Below are 18,232 nucleotides of genomic sequence, written 5' to 3'. Positions count from 1 at the left end.
TGGGAAAGGAAATAGCCACCCAAGTCCAGGAAGTGCAGAGTCCCATACAGGATAAACCCAAGGAGAAACACGGCAAGACACATAGTAATCAAATTGGCAAAAAATAAAGACAAAGAAAAATTATTGAAGGCAGCAAGGGAAAAACGAAAAATAACATACAAGGGAACTCCCATAAGGTTAACAGCTGATTTCTCAGCAGAAACTCTACAAGCCAGAAGGGAGTGGCATGATATACTTAAAGTGATGAAAGGGAAGAACCTACAACCGAGACTACTCTACCTGGCAAGGATCTCATTCAGATTCAATGGAGAAATCAAAAGCTTTACAGACAAGCAAAAGCTAACAGAATTCAGCACCATCAAACCAGCAGCACAAAAAGGCTAAAGGAACTTCTCTAAGTGGGAAACACAAGAGAAGAAAAGGACCTACAAAAACAAACCCAAAACAATTAAGAAAATGAACATAGGAACATACATATCGATAATTACGTTAAACGTGAATGGATTACATGCTGCAACCAAAAGACACAGGCTTGCTGAATGGATACAAAAACAAGATCCATATATATGCTGTCTACAAGAGACCAACTTCAGACCTAGGGACACATACAGACTGTAAGTGAGGGGATGGAAAAAGATATTCCATGCAAATAGAAATCAAAAGAAAGCTGGAGAAGCAATACTCATATCAGGTAAAATAGACTTTAAAATAAAGAATGTTACAAGAGACAAGGAAGGACACGACATAATGATCAAGGGATCAATCCAAGAAGAAGATATAACAATTATAAATATATATGCACCCAACATAGGAGCACCCCAATACATAAGGCAACTGCTAACAGCTATAAAAGAGGAAATTGACACTGACACAATAATAGTGGGGGATTTAACACCTCACTTACACCAATGGACAGATCATCCAAAAAGAAAATAAATAACGAAACATAAGGTTTAAATGACAGAACAGACCAGATAGATTTCATTGATATTTATAGGACATTCCATCCAAAATCAGCAGATTACACTTTCCTCTCAAGTGCGCACAGAACATTCTCCAGGATAGATCTCATCTTGGGTCACAAATCAGGCCTCAGTAAGTTTTAAAAAACTGAAATCATGTCAAGCATCTTTTCTGCCCACACGCTATGAGATTAGAAATGAAGTACAGGGAAAAAACTGTAAAAAACACAAACACATGGAGGATAACAATATGTTACTAAATAACCAAGAGATCACTGAAGAAATCAAAGAGGAAATGAAAAAATACCTACAGACAAATGACAATGAAAACACGACGATCCAAAATCTATGGGATGCAGCAAAAGCAGTTCTAAGAGGGAAGTTTCTGGCTATACAAGCCTACCTCAAGAAACAAGAAAAATCTCAAGTAAACAATCTAACCGTACACCTAAAGGAACTAGAGAAAGAACAAACAAAACCCAAAGTTAGTAGAAGGAAAGAAATCATAAAGATCATAGCAGAAAAAAATGAAATAGAAACAAAGAAAACAATAGCAAAGGTCAATAAAACTAAAAGCTGGTTCTTTGAAAAGATAAACAAAATTGATAAACCATTAGCCAGACTCATCAAGAAAAAGAGGGAGAGGACTCAAATCAATAAAATTAGAAATGAAAAAGGAGGAGTTACAACAGACACTGCAGAAATATAAAGCATCCTAAGAGACTACTACAAGCAACTCTATGCCAATAAAATGGACAACCTGGAAGAAATGGACAAATTCTTAGAAAGGTATAACCTTCCATGACTGAACCAGGAAGAAACAGAAAATATGAACAGACCAATCACAAGTAATGAAACTGAAACTGTGATTAAAAACCTTCCAACAAACAAAAGGCCAGGACCAGATGGCTTCACAGGTGAATTCCATCAAACATTTAGAGAAGAGATAACACCCATCCTTCTCAAACTCTTCCAAAAATTTGCAGAGGAAGGAACACTCCCAAACTCATTCTATGAGGCCACCATTACCCTGATACCAAAACCAGACAAAGATATGACAAAAAAAGAAAATTACAGACCAATATCACTGACGAATATAGATGCAAAAATCCTCAACAAAATACTAGTAAACAGAATCCAACAACACATTAAAAGGATCATACACCATGATCAAGTGGTGTTTATCCCAGGGATGCAAGGATTCTTCAATATACGCAAATCAATCAGTGTGATACACCGTATTAACAAACTGAAGAATAAAAACCATATGATCATCTCAATAGATGCAGGAAAACTTTTGACGAAATTCAACACCGATTTATGATAAAAAACTCTCCAGAAAGTGGGCATAGAGGGAACCTACCTCAACATAATAAAGGCCATATACGACAAATCCACAGCAAACATCATTCTCAATGGTGCAAAACTAAAAGCATTTCCTCTAAGATCAGGAATGAGACAAGGATGTCCACTCTCACCACTATTACTCAACATAGTTTTGGAAGTCCTAGCTATGGCAATCAGAGCAGAAAAAGAAATAAAAGGAATAAAAATTGGAAAAGAAGAACTAAAACTGTCATTGTTTGCTGATGACATGATACTATACATAGAGAATCCTAAAAGTGCCACCAGAAAACTACTAGAGCTAATCAATGAATTTGGTAAAGTTGCAGGACACAAAATTAATGCACAGAAATCTCTTGCATTCCTATACACTAATGATGATAAATCTGAAAGAGAAATTATGGAAACACTCCCATTTACCATTGCAAAAAAAAGAATACCTTGGAATAAACCTACCTAGGGAGACAAAAGACCTGTATGCAGAAAACTATGACACTGATGAAAGAAATTAAAGATGATACCAACAGATGGAGAGATATACCATGTTCTTGGATTGGAAGAATCAATGTTGTGAAAATGACTATACTACCCAAAGCAATCTACAGATTCAATGTAATCCCTATCAAATTAGCAATGGCATTTTTTACAGAACTAGAACAAATCATCTTAAAATTTGTATGGAGACACAAAAGACCCCGAATAGCCAAAGCAGTCTTGAGGGAAAAAAATGGAGCTGGAGGAATCAGACTCCCTGACTTCAGACTGTACTACAGAGCTACAGTAATCAAGACAGTATGGTACTGACACCAAAACGAAAACATAGATCAATGGAACAAGATAGAAAGCCCAGAGATAAACTCATGCACCTGTGGTCAACTAATCTATGACAAAGGAGGCAAAGATATACAATGGAGAAAAGACAGTCTCTTCAATAAGGGGTGCTGGGAAAACTGGACAGCTACATGTAAAAGAATGAAGTTAGAACACTCCATAACACCGTACACAAAAATAAACTCAAAATGGATTCGACACCTAAATATAAGACCGCACACTATAAAACTCTTAGAGGAAAACATAGGAAGAACACTCCTTGACATAAATCACAGCAAGATCTTTTTTGATCCACCTCCTAGAGTAATGGAAATAAAAACAAACAAATGGGACCTAATGAAACTTCAAAGCTTTTGCACAGCAAAGGAAACCATAAACAAGACGAAAAGACAACCCTCAGAATGGGAGAAAATATTTGCAAATGAAGCAATGGACAAAGGATTAATCTCCAAAATATATAAACAGCTCATGCAGCTCAATATTAAAGAAACAAACAACCCAATCCAAAAATGGGCAGAAGATCTAAATAGACATTTCTCCGAAGAAGACATACAGATGGCCAAGAAGCATGTTAAAAAGCTGCTCAACATCACTAATTATTAGAGAAATGCAAATCAAAACTACAATGAGGTATCACCTCACACCACTCAGAATGGGCATCATCAGAAAATCTACAAACAACAACTGCTGGAGAGGGTGTGGAGAAAACGGAACCCTCTTGCACTGTTGATGGGTATGTAAATTGATACAGCCACTATGGAGAACAGTATGGAGGTTCCTTAAAAAACTAAAAATAGAATTACCATATGATCCAGCAATCCCACTACTGGGCATATACCCAGAGAAAACCATAATTCAAAAAGACACATGCACCCCAATGTTCATTGCAGCACTATTTATAATAGCCAGGTCATGGAAGCAACCTAAATGACCATCGACAGACGAATGGATAAAGAAGTGGTACATATATACAATGGAAAATTACTCAGCCATAAAAAGGAGTAAAATTGAGTCATTTGTTGAGACGTGGATGGACCTAGAGACTGTCATACAGAGTGAAGTAAGTCAGAAAGAGAAAAAGAAATGTCGTATATTAATGCATGTATGTGGAACCTAGAAAAATGGTACAGATGAACCGGTTTGCAGGGCAGAAGTTGAAACACAAATGTATTGCACAAACGTATGGACACCGGGGCGGAAAATCGCGGTGGGGTGGGGATGGTGCTGTGATGAATTGGGTGACTGGAATTGACATGTATACACTGATGTGTATAAAATTGATGACTAATAAGAACCTGCTGTATAAACAAACAAACAAACAAACAAACAAGCAAGCAAGTAATACTAAACTTTCTTTGGGTTATTTGTATGGAAATATGTTAATATAAATGTTTCAGACATTACATGAAATTTCTAAAAATCTTATATGTTCTGGTATAATGTTGTAAGTCATAATTCTAGTTATTACTTTAAAATGTATATCTCAGAAATAACTAAATTTCCTTGTCAATTGCCTTATATGAACTTTCATCAAATCTTTAACCCTGGTCATTTTTAAGTCTTTTGTCATTTACAGACGGTTCTGGGTGTACTCTGATGCTTTTGTAAAAATGTTCCTATAAAAGGATTTCATCTTCAAGGAATTCATGGAAAAGACTCTGACAAGTACAGGTTTCTGGTAACTGACTACACTGCTGAAGTGAATGAATAAGTATTTTCAGAACTCTAATGGAAAACTGATGAATTCATAAAAGTGCTAACAAAAGACCAAGATAAAAAAAATTCATTACATGGGACTGAGTGAACTGAGGAGGATGATTATAATTTTTGTGACTTTTTGTTTGAATTAAAAAAAAAAGGAAGTCAGGGGGCTATAAAAATAAAAATAACAGCTTTTTATAGAGTTGTGTCCATCATGGTCATACTAAGTATTATTGTATATAATTATAACTAAAACTTATAAAACTTCAGTATTTTCAGTATATATGAAAATTGTATTTATCTGAGAAATGAAAATACATATAAAAGAATCTAAAATTTACTTTAGCAGTGGGAGAAATAATCAGGTACATCAGAATTTAGTTCCAATTCTGTCTCTGTACTATATTGGCTAGGTAATCCTTGACAAGATTCAATCTCTCTGAAATTAACTTTTCTCATCTTGAAAATGTCGTTAATTCTGCTTCTAATGGTGAGTGTCCAATATCGAGTGTCAAATATCAAAAGGGAGCTGTGTAGTACAGTGGTTAAGGACTTTGCCTGATGTGGGAGAAGGATTTACATACGTAATATTGATGAGGTTGAGTAAAACCCTCTAGCCCTGAATTTGAAGTATCAGCATAATTCTTGATGTATTTAATCTTAAAAAAAAGTCCTAGTTCTGTTCACTTAAATGGCCTAGAAACAATGATTAACCCAATAGCAAAAAGTACCTCTAGCATGTACTTACTATGACTTCTGAATGCCATTTTTCTATCGAAAGGGACTAGATTTGTCAAAGACCACTGAGGTCATGGCAAAAGAACTTGGAAGCCAATTTGAAGAAGTACCCACTGGCTAAAGATGGGATAGTCAATAAAGATAATAACTGCAATGATTTGACATACATCAAACATGTTTTAATCCAGGAGTTCATATTGATACTAAGAAAGAAAAACTCGCTGGTCAACTTTGGAGGATGTTAGGAAATCAAGTCATTGTTTTAAAACTGGTAAATAAAAGGAAAGGAACAAACACTTATCCTGCCTTTATAGAGGGTAGTGCACAGTAACCAAATACTTGATGAGGGGAAATTCCTCTTTATACATGAGTTAGAGTATCACCATTTTGCACGTCCCAATTGAATTAATGGATCTAAACAATGATCATCAATGACTGCTTACACTGAAAAAAGACCACCAGACATTTTGTACCTCAAGATGGTAACACACTTTATTTCCTATGATGTAATGTTGACATAAACATGCACACAAATACAAGTCTAACCTGAGTCTAATTTAGGTACTAGATCCAACCACCAATCTATAGAAATATAGTGGGTAGGAAAACAAAATGGAACCACAAGGAAACAACACAATCAGCAAAATTCAGACTATGGGAAATTTTACGGGACAAACAACTTGTTTTATTCAGCAGCAAAAACTAAATATGCAAGGGGAAAAAAAAAAAGCTGATTAGGGAACCTACAGAGTAAAAGAGATTTAAGAAAGTAATCTTAGTATTTGGCCTTATTTTGATCCTTATTCAAACTAACTGGAAGTATTGAACACTGACTCGGAAGTTGAGATCAAGAAATTACTGCCACGGGCTTCCCTGGTGGCGCAGTGGTTGAGAGTCCGCCTGCCGATGCAGGGGACACGGGTTCGTGCCCGGGACCGGGAAGACCCCACATGCCGCGGAGCGGCTGGGCCCGTGAGCCATGGCCGCTGAGCCTGCACGTCCGGAGCCTGTGCTCCGCGCAACGGGAGAGGCCACAGCAGTGAGACGCAAGAGGGAAGAGATATGGGGACATATGTATGTGTATAACTGATTCACTTTGTTATAAAGCAGAAACTAACACACCATGTAAAGCAATTATACTCCAATAAAGATGTAAAAAAAAAAAAAAAAAAAAAAAAAAAGAAATTACTGCCACTATTTTAGGTGTGACAATGATAGAACGGTATATTTTTAAAAATCCTATTCTTGACAGATAGATAATGAAATATTTACAGATAAAATGCTGGGTATTGAAAAGACATGCTTCAAAATAATTAACAGAGAGAAGAGGGTGGGGATCTAGATAAAACAGGATTGGTTATGAGCTGATCGTTGAAATTTGGTGATGAGCACATAAAAATTTATCACATTATTCTTACTCTTGTATATACGTGAAAATTCCCATAATGAAAAGTTAAAATAAAAGAACTCTTCTTGGGTTTAAAGCTGAGCTCAGTCCTTTGCTTGCAGAGTTACTGAACTGTTCTTGCTTCATTTGTCAAATGGGGATAATCAAAGTGCCTGTCTCATAGGGTTTTTTAGAAGGAGTAGAAAGAAATTATAGGTGTAAAACACTTAGAAGAGCTGCTTATGGCACATAGTATGTGCTCAACCAAGTTACCTATTGATACTGTTTATTGTTATTATTATTATTATTGTATATTATTACGTAGATGCAGTCCCATTATAAAATCCAGCAGGAAAGAGGATTCTTCTCTGGTTCTCAGGGCAGACAAGTTGAATGGACAGGCAGAGACTTTTTGTTTCATTCAAGATGCAACATCACTGAACTGGGATGGTGATAGATAATTCCCCACCCCACCTCAACTCCGTAGGTAAAGTGCTCTCCTGTCTAAATACGTTAAATCAGCACACACATTCACTGTGGAGGATCCAGGTTACAATGGCTCTTTTTAGTTGAGCAAATGGCTTAAAAGCACTAACCATCAGTGGAATTCAAGCTAGTTAAAAGGAGAGTCAATTAAGAATCTTTAATGTGTGCAATAAAACAGATAGGCACAATTATTACATTAATCAAAGATGCTCTAGGCCCGTGCTTTCCAACTTCAATTGCACATGAATCACCTGGGGATCTCTTAAACTGCAGAGTCTGCTTTAGTTTGGGGCAGGGCCTGAAATTTTGCATTTCTGACAAACTTTCAGGTGATGCTGAAGAGGCTAGTCCATGTCAACTTGGTGTCCCAAGTTCCTTGTCACTGGGAAATGATCTGACACACACTTCAGTAGGATTTGGGCTTCAGTGGTTTGGATAAAAGATAACTAGGATAATTGCTCTGGAATACTAATTGGAAGAATTCATTTCTGGTTCTTTGGCTTTGGTAAATGTTCCGTCTACCAAAATAAATGGCACATACTTATTTTCAGGTATTAAATCTCTAGTGCCCATCTTGGAACCCCTTTAAAGAAGAGATTTTACTAAGCGGGGGGCGGTGGAAGAAGGAAGGATTGGGAGTTTGGGATTAGCAGATGCAACTATTATATATAGAATCGATAAACAACAAGGTCCTACTATATAGCACAGGGAATTATATTCAATATTCTGTGATAAACCATAATGGAAAAGCATATAAAAAAAGAATGTATATATGTGTGTAACTGACTCATTTTACTGTACAGCATAAATTAACATAATGTTATAAATTAACTATACTTCAATTTAAAAAAATTAAAAAAAGAAGACATTTCAGGTGTCAAAAATGTCCCCAAAGAGAAAACTGTACAATTTAATTCTCTAATGAAGTCCTCTTGCCTGCTCTGCAGACCTCGGCATAATCCTAATTTTGTATTCCTTCCCTTTCTGTCCTTTTCCCAGCAATGGGATGTAGGAATAAATATTTCAAGAACAGGTCAATAATGTTGTGAATGCAAAGATGGCCCATCATGATAAAAGTTCCAACTGGAAAAAACCCCCCAAAAAACCCCGAAACCTGACTTGGTCTAAGTTGCATTCTGGGAAATGGATTTTGAAACTAACTCTTTGGCAACCTTGAGAATGATGTGCTGTGTCACAGGGGAAAGATCCTTTTGAGAAGCTCTCTCATGTTTATAATTTCCCCTGAACCTAGACAGGAAAGGCAAGGATGAGCTGTCTAAGCCATGAGGATAGTCAGCCTCTCGGTCATTCCTCACCTGTTGTGATCACGTGTGTTCCACACAATGTAGATTAATGTGTTCAAGTTTCCATATTAAGGTGAAAAATTATTGTGCCCCAAATGGTTCTGAGGTTAAATAAGTTTGGAAAGCTCAGGGTTAAAGAAAGTTTAACTGGCCTCCTTCCTCTAGGTCTTCTCTGAGACCTTAAAATATCCATGGACATTAGAACCTCCAAGAGGGGTCCACAGGACTTCGGCCTCCTAATCAGATTTGACCACACACCTTGTTTTTTAAGAACTATCTCTTGAGATAAGGGTTTGGCAGACTCCACCTTGAGAAGTGCTCATCTAGGGGAGCTGGGACAAAGTTTGTCTTATTGACTTTCAATGAACAGAACACAGCAGTGAAAATGGTTGTGGGTATATGGTGTGGGGTTGGGAGTTTCTAGAAATCTCTGAGGTTAGTAAAAACCCCCTTTTGGCAACATAAAAGTCTCATAGCCAACAGGAATAACAAGCTAAAAAAAGTCATTAATACTAATTATTTAAGATACTAAATTTACAAACCACATTTGCAGGTGTTCAAAATCTTCCCTGAGACAAGTGGTGAATTTTGCCTTTTTTGTACCTTAGGGTTTTCATCTGTCTAATGGAGTAGTGATGTCTCCCTCACAGGATGGTCATGAGGACAAAGGACAACATGGGCAAAACATGTAAGACTCCTGTAGTTGGTGGCTTTATTCCCATTATTATGATGAGTGTTTTTTGGAAGTAACACCTTCCTTTTATTATACAGGTTTTTGATGAACTAGTGGTAGGTTCATATTAAGATCATCTGGGAGAACATTTAAAAAATATGCATGTCCAGACCACTACTCAGTCCCCATGAATCATAATTTGGTGAAAATAATGGGGAAGGATGCATGTACGTATGAAAAAGTTTCTCCCTGTGATGGTTATGATACATCCAAAACACCTTCAATGCATTTAAGGCAAATTTCTAAATTGTGATCCCACCTCTCCTGTAGTAGTCCTGGGATATGGTCCTTGGAATCAAAGGTTTCTGAGGTTAAATAATTAGAGATATTATCTACTAGTACCTCCCTCCCCCTCCCTCTCCCTTTATTAAAGTATCTGAGAAGTTCTGCAGTACACACTATTGGAAAACTTGTAACCTATTGCCTTCTGATCTTATTTGACAGTGCAACATGTATTTTTCTTGCAACTCTCATCAACATCTTTGTTCAACACATTTGAGAAATATTATATATAGAGTTAGTCAGAAGAGAACTCTATCCATATTCAGAAATATTTTTGCACTGAAGACATAAGGGAGAAGCAAGATCGCACAGAGCAGCTAAAATTCCTCCTCCCCGGGGAGCTGGCTAGGCCTGCTTTTATTCTTCCTGCTGCTTGTAACTTACATGTGGAAAGAATATTGAAAACGACAAATGTGTGTTTTCAAGTAAGCAATTCTGGGTAAAGTCTGGGTGAGAGTCAAAGGACCAGGGAGATGAGCTACTGCAAACCTTAAGAGCTGAGACTGGACAAACTTGGCTTTGAATCCTGGTTCCAATACTTCCGAGCTTAGTGACCTTGGGCGAGTTACTTCACGTTTCTGTGCCTCACTTACCTTATAAGGGCTTTAAAAAAGTGCATTATTATTAGTACTATTTATCCCTGTTCTTATAGAAGTGGAAAAGCACATTTAAGCAAAGTGAGGGGGAGAATCAAGAATTGAAATAGAATAGAGAATTCTGGAAACTTTCAAAATCAAATAAATCTTGTTCCCTTTACAAGTGAATTTATTTATTTATTTATTTTGGTAAATCATTACACCAAATACCCTATGAGAATTCAGGGTTAGAGTTTGAGAGATGTGATTAACTTGAATTGGCTGGTTTATAGCAGTGGAGCGTGAATGACCCTTTCATCCAGCTCTTCATTCTAGTCAAATCCCAAACTATCAGACTAATTAATATAGAAGAAGCAGCTTGGGAGCCGCTGCCAATGGCAAAAAAGAGAAGGGACTGGGTGAACCTCAACAGCGCCGAAATAACTGCCCGAGAAAGAATAAAAGACTCAGAGTTGTGGTGAGGATGTTGGGGTGGGCCGGCTGAAGGGCAGATTTACAAACACACACACGTTTTGCTGCTCCCCGAACTTAAAAACAAAAACAACAACAACAACAAAAACCAGGGCTTCCCTGGTGGCGCAGTGGTTAAGAATCTGCCTGCCAATGCAGGGGACATGGGTTCGAGCCCTGGTCCGGGAAGATCCCACATGCTGCAGAGCAGCTAAGCCCGTGCGCCACAACTACTGAGCCTGCACTCTAGAGCCCACGTGCCACAACTACTGAGCCTGTGCACCACAACTACTGAGCCCTGCACCACAACTACTGAACCTGCGTGCCACAACTACTGAGCCCGCGAGCCACAACTACTGAGCCTGCGTGCCACAACTGAGTCCACGCACCACAACTACTGAAGCTCAAGCGCCTAGAGCCCGTGCTCCACAGCAAGAGAAGCCCCCACTCACTGCAGCTAGAGAAAGCCTGTGCACAGCAATGAAGACCGAACAGAGCCAAAAATAAATAAATAATAAATAAATTAATTAAAACAACAACACAAACCAAAACCCGATAGAATAGAATAGAAAGTTTCAGAGTACTTTGCACGTAGTATGACTGAGGCGGCAGTTTTATACACGCACACACATACCCACATGTGCATGTGGATAGGTGTGTGTGTGCAATATGTATTTCTTATTGTGAGTTATGGTTAAAAAAGCTTGAAAACCTTTGCTCTAGAGGGCAGCCCACAGGGCCCTGAGCCAAGAAATAGATTGTTATTTTGTGTCTAGAATGGCTTTGTGAGCTTACCCAGATCCCGCCCTACATTTTTGTAAACGCTGGGATGATTGGGTGAGTGTGACAAGGACAAGCAAAGGAGAGAAAACTCAGACGCCAAGCCCCAGGGCAATGATTGACTCAACAGAGCCTGGGCACCAGTGGGAGGACTGAGCCACTATCACAACCACAAAGCAAGATGACGGCGTGGTGGTCATGGTGGTTTCCATTCCCACTGTAGAAACTGTAGCTGAGGTAGCAGCAATAGACCATTTATTGTGTATCTACAATGCAGCAAACCCTCTATTTTGTTCTTTACTTTCCTTATCTCATTTGAATCACACGGCAAAACTCTGGGAGAGCTATTATTATTATTCCCATTTTAAGGATGAGAGAACAGAGTTCAATCATAGAAAAGCGATTTTATGAGAACTGTTCATCGGGGGCTTTGAGAGAGGCAAAGTGAGGTATGATGAGTGGCCTTCTCTTGAGAAGTTTCTGTCTAGATAACGAGACTTTAGCTCATGAGCATCTCTGAGGATTGAACCACTTGTCTTCCTTCTTCTAAATCCCCTGATTCATCCGTTTTCTCCCCAGCTACAGGCTGTCAGGATGAAGAGGAGTGATAGAATTTTATTCTTTTCCATGCATAGAGCAAGGTACCAGATGGGAAATCAACCCTTTCAAGGGGAATTTTAATTGAAAACTGGAATATCACACCCAGTTTCGATCAGTCAACACATAGTGCCTATGAACGCCATTGATATTTACTGCCAACTATTTACTGGTCTCTTACCTACTATGTGCCTAGCTTCATGCTAAGTAATTCATGTACATATTATTTTATAATCGAGCAGGACCTTATGGGGCCTTTTTGGGGCTGACCTCTCCCCCATATTCCCTGCTTTAGTTCCTTTCTGAAGTATCTAGATAATAGTATCTGATGCACATTTCCTGAGTTGTTTTACAGACATGAAAAGCCCCATCAAATGGAAGATGTTAACTACTTGATGACCATGAGCACATAGCCCCAAGACCTACTGGAGCCTGTGGATTGATAAACCCTGTGACACCACCCTGTTCCCTTACCATCAACCAATCAGAAAATTGTCCACGAGGAGATCACATACCCTGCGACCCCCCTCCCTTAGCTGGCCTTTAAAAATGTTTTCCTGAAACCCATCAGGGAGTTCAGTCTTTTTGAGCACTAGCTGTCCCAGACTATTTGTATGGAGCCTTACAATAAATGCTGCGTTTTCCTTCACTATGACCCAGTGTTAGTAGACTGGCTTCATTGCACGTGGGCAAGCAGAACCAAGTTTGGCTCAGTAACAATTCAGTCTTCAGAAACACCCTATGGAGAGGGTACTAGTTTTGTGCCCATTTTCCAGATGAGGGAATGAAGGTGTGAGAGGGTAATAACTTGCCTTAGGTGAGACAGCTAATAAATGGGGAGGTTGGGCTTTGAGTTCAGCTCTGCCAGACTCTAGAGCCTGGGCTCTTAACCACCAAACAATCATGATTCCTCCATGATATCCAAGGTATCACACACATAAAGTGGGGATTAAATTAAAATGTTGATGGTCACTCCCTGTCCTTAAAGAGGTTTCAGTACTGTTGAGAAGGTAAGACCTACACAAATGGAAAAATAGTTAATGGTGCCTTGCTGCTTTTATGCTGTGGTCAAAGGAGTACTAGAAAAAATTCATGGAGGGAGAAATTGCTGAAGCTGAGCTGGGCAGGATGAGCCAGGATTGGATACGCACAGAAAAGTGGGTTGGTCTCAAGAGTAATTGAGCAGATACTAGACTCCTCGGTTTAGAGCAGAGAGCACAGTTTCTTCAGTTGAATGGAGGGGGTTCCCATTTAAGGACTCTGAGGCCTTCAGCAAGTTATTTACCTTTCCCAAACCTCAGTTTCCCCATCTGTGAGAAGGGGATGATATCCATCTCAGAGAGTTGGTGGGAAGATCAAGTGTACCTAAGTGCCTGGGAAAAGGAGGCATCTACTACTTTCACCTCTACACACCAGATTAAATCCAGTTTCCCAGTAGAGCTGGTTGGCATCTTCCCTTGGCCATTCCAGTTGAAGATCTTAGAAAGAGCCTTACCTGCTGTGTGAAGCCCTTTACAACACGCCTCTGTTTGAGGTTTGTCTCTCCATCCAAGTTGGAGGTCTCCAGATGACAGATCCCACTGGGGTCCGAAGAAAAGAGGAGGAGTATGTCGGCTGGGATGATCTCATTGCATTGCATTTGGATGAAGTCCCCCACTTGCACATCCTTCCAGCACTTCTGCGTGTAGCTCTGCTCTTTCCTGGGGTTGGAGAAAGACAGGGGTCAGAGTGAATGTGAAAGTTCTCCAGAACGTGAATGAGTGAACGGAAAAGGTTCCCCCCTGCACCTAATATCCTCCAGTCAGCCTGTCACAGGACTACTCTGTATACTACCTTGCCCCAAATGACCACTATCATCATCTCTAGAAAAGCTAAGCATGATCTATAGCATGATCTATAAGCATGATCTATAGAATCTCACTTCCTAGATATACATCACTTCCTAGAATACCCAGTTATCACTGTAGAAAGCAAGGTCACAAAAGAATGGAGTATAGGAAAGACTGCTTCTGGTTATGGGTGGAGAGCGGCAGTGGGGAAGGTGAGAATACAGACCATTGTCTAGGAAGATCTGCAGTGGTGCTGAAATAGGAAGCAGGGAATTAGGAAGATGGCACCAGGGACTTTGATAGGATGGGCCCCACAGTGATCACAGGATCAGAGGGCTAAAGAAATCTGAGAAAATGATGTACTTTCTCTCCCTATCCAATTTATCAAGCTCAGGTAATAACAGGGGCAGCAACAGTTGTGAATTTAGCATTTCTACCGTGCCAAGCACTAGGGTGAATTAATACTTCATTTACTTGCATAATAAGTCACTGGACGAGATGTTATACCCATTTCATAATGAGGAACTTGAGAGTTCAAGAGAAATTTCCCAAGGCCTTACAAAAACAGAGCTGAACCCCGAGTCTGGGTCCAACTTGACACCAAACCCAGTTTTCACTGCTTGAATATCCTACCTCTTGGAAATCATTCCCCTCTTTCCTCTCCAGTGGGATGGCAGCATCAGCTTTTACAGCCCTGGCAGAAGGACTCGCTACTCCCCAAGGCAATACATTCCGTTTCCAAGAGGCCTCATTTTACGAAATTCTTCCTTCTGATTAGCCAAATATTGAACTAATTCTGCTCTCCCAGGCAATCTGATTTACTCCATCTTCTACCATTAAAAAAAATATATATATATTTAATGAATTTATTTTACTTATTTTATTTTTGGCCGTTTTGGGTCTTTGTTGCCGCATGCGGGCTTTTCTCTACTTGTGACAAGCGGGGTCTACTCTTTGTTGCGGTGTGCGGGCTTCTCATTGTGGTGGCTTCTCTTGTTGCGGAGCACGGGCTCTAAGCGCCCGGGCTTCAGTAGCTGTGGCTCATGGGCTCCAGAGCGCAGGCTCAGTAGCTGTGGCGCATGGGCTGAGTTGCTTCCAGGCATGTGGGATCTTCCCGGAGCAGGGCTCGAACCAGTGTCTCCTGCACTGGCAGACAGATTCTTAGTCACTGCGTCACACAGGGAAGCCCTAGAAAAATACTTTATTCATCAGGTGTCTTCTGAAGCCTTTTGGACTTGCCAAGTCAAATTCAACTTTCCAAGTGCCCTCAATTATTCTGTGTGACACAGTTTCAAGATCTGTCTTAGAGGTGAGTGCTCTTCTAAGGCTGTGTTTGGAAATGTTCCTCTTTAAATGTGGGATCTGGGACCAAACCAATATTCCACATGTGGTCTTTTAAACTAGGTCCAGCTGGCTTGCAGCTGGTTGTCTCTGAGCCCAGCCAGGCCTGGAGAAGCAGGCTCTCTTTTGCTGTTTTTTTCCACTGATGCTGAGCCTCTCTGGGCATGTTACTGCTTCTGTTTTTGTTGGAATCTGAGCTGCCCTGGGCATGACAAGACCACTCTTCCACAGAGGAAGAGACGTGACGAATTTCACTTTTCTCCTCTGAGTTCGTAAAAGTCCTTGAGGAGGATAAGGGTTTGACGCCTTTCTCCTTTCTTTGGGGGCCCTTTAGAGAACTCCAAGCAAGCCCTCCTAAGACCCCATTTTCCTTGTCAAAAAGATCCTTTCAAAGGACTCCCTCAGTTTCCTGAAATAGATGCACATCCATCTGGAAGACTTCTGGAAGGCCAACCAAGGGAAAATCTGATCAGAATCTATAAAATAATCAGGGATTACAATTAGGAAGCAGTCTTGTAACTCTAAAGACTCACAGAGTTCTGCAGAAGTGCCCATGCTCTAGGGAGCCCAGTGCAGCAGCCACTGGTTAACCGTGGGCAGTATCACCCAAACGGGGACCACTTCTGAGCATTTTGTGGGCAGTGCATCTGTATCTTTTTCTTTTTTTTTGGTACGCGGGCCTCTCACTGTTGTGGCCTCTCCCGTTGCGGAACACAGGCTCCAGACGCGCAGGCTCAGCGGCCGTGGCTCACGGGCCCAGCCGCTCCGCGGCATGTGGGATCTTCCCGGACCAGGGCACGAACCCGTGTCCCCTGCATCGGCAGGCAGACTCTCAACCACTGCGCCACCAGGGAAGCCCCATCTGTAGCATTTTAATAATAATAATTCTTTTGATGGAAAAAGGAAATAACAGGTTTCTAAGCACTTTTTCATTCCATCAACTTATTTTAGAGCAGCTTATCATCTGCTCTACCTTACTTTTTATTTTTATTTTTACCATGAAAAATAGAGAGAGTCCCCCCAGATCTGTTTCTCACTACCATTTCAGAAAAAAAAATTTATCTGTTGATTCAGGGAAGAATTTTTTTTTTCTTCAGAGCAGCCTTGGGAACACCTGTTAAATGTCCAAATATAAAGCTACTTAAAGAAATTGGAATGGCAGATACTCTCCATTGGAAAAGGAATCTTGTACAGTGAAGGAGGGAGGCTTTCTCTATTGCTTTTTTTTTTTTTTTTTCCTTTTTGAGAGGACACTTAAAAAAAAAAGGATCCTTGAATATTACAGTAAAATTGCTCCAAGGAATAAAGGATTATCACTCAACTTGTCTTTGCTCTTTTTCCTTTGAACGCTGAAATTCATTCCCTTTGACGTCTGCCCTATTGGGTAATGCCTTTGGGGATGGCCCACCATTGGGTGCTTGCTGTAATCTCAGCAATCTGGCCGGTACTGAGATTGGATTTAAGGAGAACGCCTTTGACTCTGAGCAGTATCCTGACTGCCAACACTTCCAGAGCACACGGGTTCAAACCAGAAGGTTTGCAAAAGCTAGTTGGGAACGCTACATACACAGACATACCGAAGGCGAGGCCAATGCACCTCCACCCGTGAACACTGAAATCCATTCTTCTTCCTTCTAATAAAGGGCTCCACTGAATATTATGGGATATGTGAATTATTAATGGGATGGAAGATGGATGTTATGCAGATGAACTTATGAAATATATGTGTGTGTGTATGTGTGTGTGTGTGTGTGTGTGTGTGTGTATTTATGAGCAGTCACTTCTGTGAGTTTGGCTGGAGTGCTGTCTTGTCAATTCTCATAACGATGATAGGTGTCGCAAGGTCAATGGAACCACACAAGATGCTATAAATCAGACTGGTCTCTGTTTTCTTTCTATTATTCTTTGGGTCCCTGGGAGGTCCTGTCCAGTACTGCTGTCCTGTTAATAATCGCCTGTCTTTCCTTCAGATGTAATCTTCTCTTCCTTAGGATGACATGCAGTGGTGAAGGGACACTCTTCGTCCCTGTTGTAGGCTTACCCTGCCCAAAACAGAGATTGCCCATCTCCGGGTCGTGCTCAAACAGAGGCACATATGCCTCCAGGCACACATCTTGTCGTGTGTGTCCAGGAGCACTGAAGCTATGGGAACAACATGATTTTGGGGATGTTCAAAATTTTGGGGGGGGGGCATAATTTAGTAATTTAGCTGGTACAAAATTTGAAGAATTATATATTTATATTGACCCAAATGTAGTAATATTATGGAATCAGAGTCAGATTTTATAGGAATTTTGGGATACGAAAAAGTGACAACGGGGACATTTCCTTCTTGCACTGGGTTATTCTGTGCTGGTTTCCTGATCCTCTGGGGGCCCGCTTTGTCTCCTCAACTGTGGAAAAGGCAAGGGTGTATAGCTCCGGGGTTGGGGCGTCCAGCCCGAGGAGGTGCTGAGTGGCTGAATCCAGCTGAGGCAGAAAAGCGGCGTGCTTCTGCATTGAGGGACGCCCAGATGTGGCCACAGCTGGCTGGGAGCCACTTTCGGGAGTCATTCTCTGGTTAATCCAGACTGTTCGGAACAGCTGCCCCGGGTGGACAAATGCACACACTCCTGGTCATTTCCCTGCTCAGTGAGTCCACAACTGGGAACTGATTGCTATTTTAGTTTTGTGGCATGTTCACTGCTGCTTAAAAATAAGACAAATCGATGTGGCTGGGGACGAAGACTCCATCTGGCAGATTCTGCCTTGGGGAGAAATTAAGTGGTGCAGGGCTAAATGGCTTTCTGAGAGGAGATAGGGCTTATTAAGAGGTAAATAAACAGCAAGAGAGGTTATAACCGACTGGATCCTGTGGGGAAGCAGGTGAAA

At 40.4% G+C, this 18,232-nt stretch overlaps 1 protein-coding gene across 1 annotated transcript in view; it reads right to left on the bottom strand.

The window, feature by feature from the left end:
- ATP10B (ATPase phospholipid transporting 10B (putative)) overlaps window positions 1-18,232 on the bottom strand; it is a 127,310-nt gene that overhangs the window by 94,432 nt on the left and 14,646 nt on the right. Inside the window, 1 exon segment of the mRNA XM_007464400.1 lies at window positions 13,687-13,891. Within this exon segment, the coding sequence (XP_007464462.1) occupies window positions 13,687-13,891 (205 nt within the window).

The sequence above is a fragment of the Lipotes vexillifer genome, unplaced genomic scaffold (genome assembly GCF_000442215.2).
Source record: "Lipotes vexillifer unplaced genomic scaffold, Lipotes_vexillifer_v1.1 scaffold95, whole genome shotgun sequence".
NCBI classification, from domain to species: domain Eukaryota; kingdom Metazoa; phylum Chordata; class Mammalia; order Artiodactyla; family Lipotidae; genus Lipotes; species Lipotes vexillifer.
The sequence above is the reverse complement of the archived record's forward strand: the minus strand, read 5'-3'. Positions and strand labels throughout refer to the sequence as shown.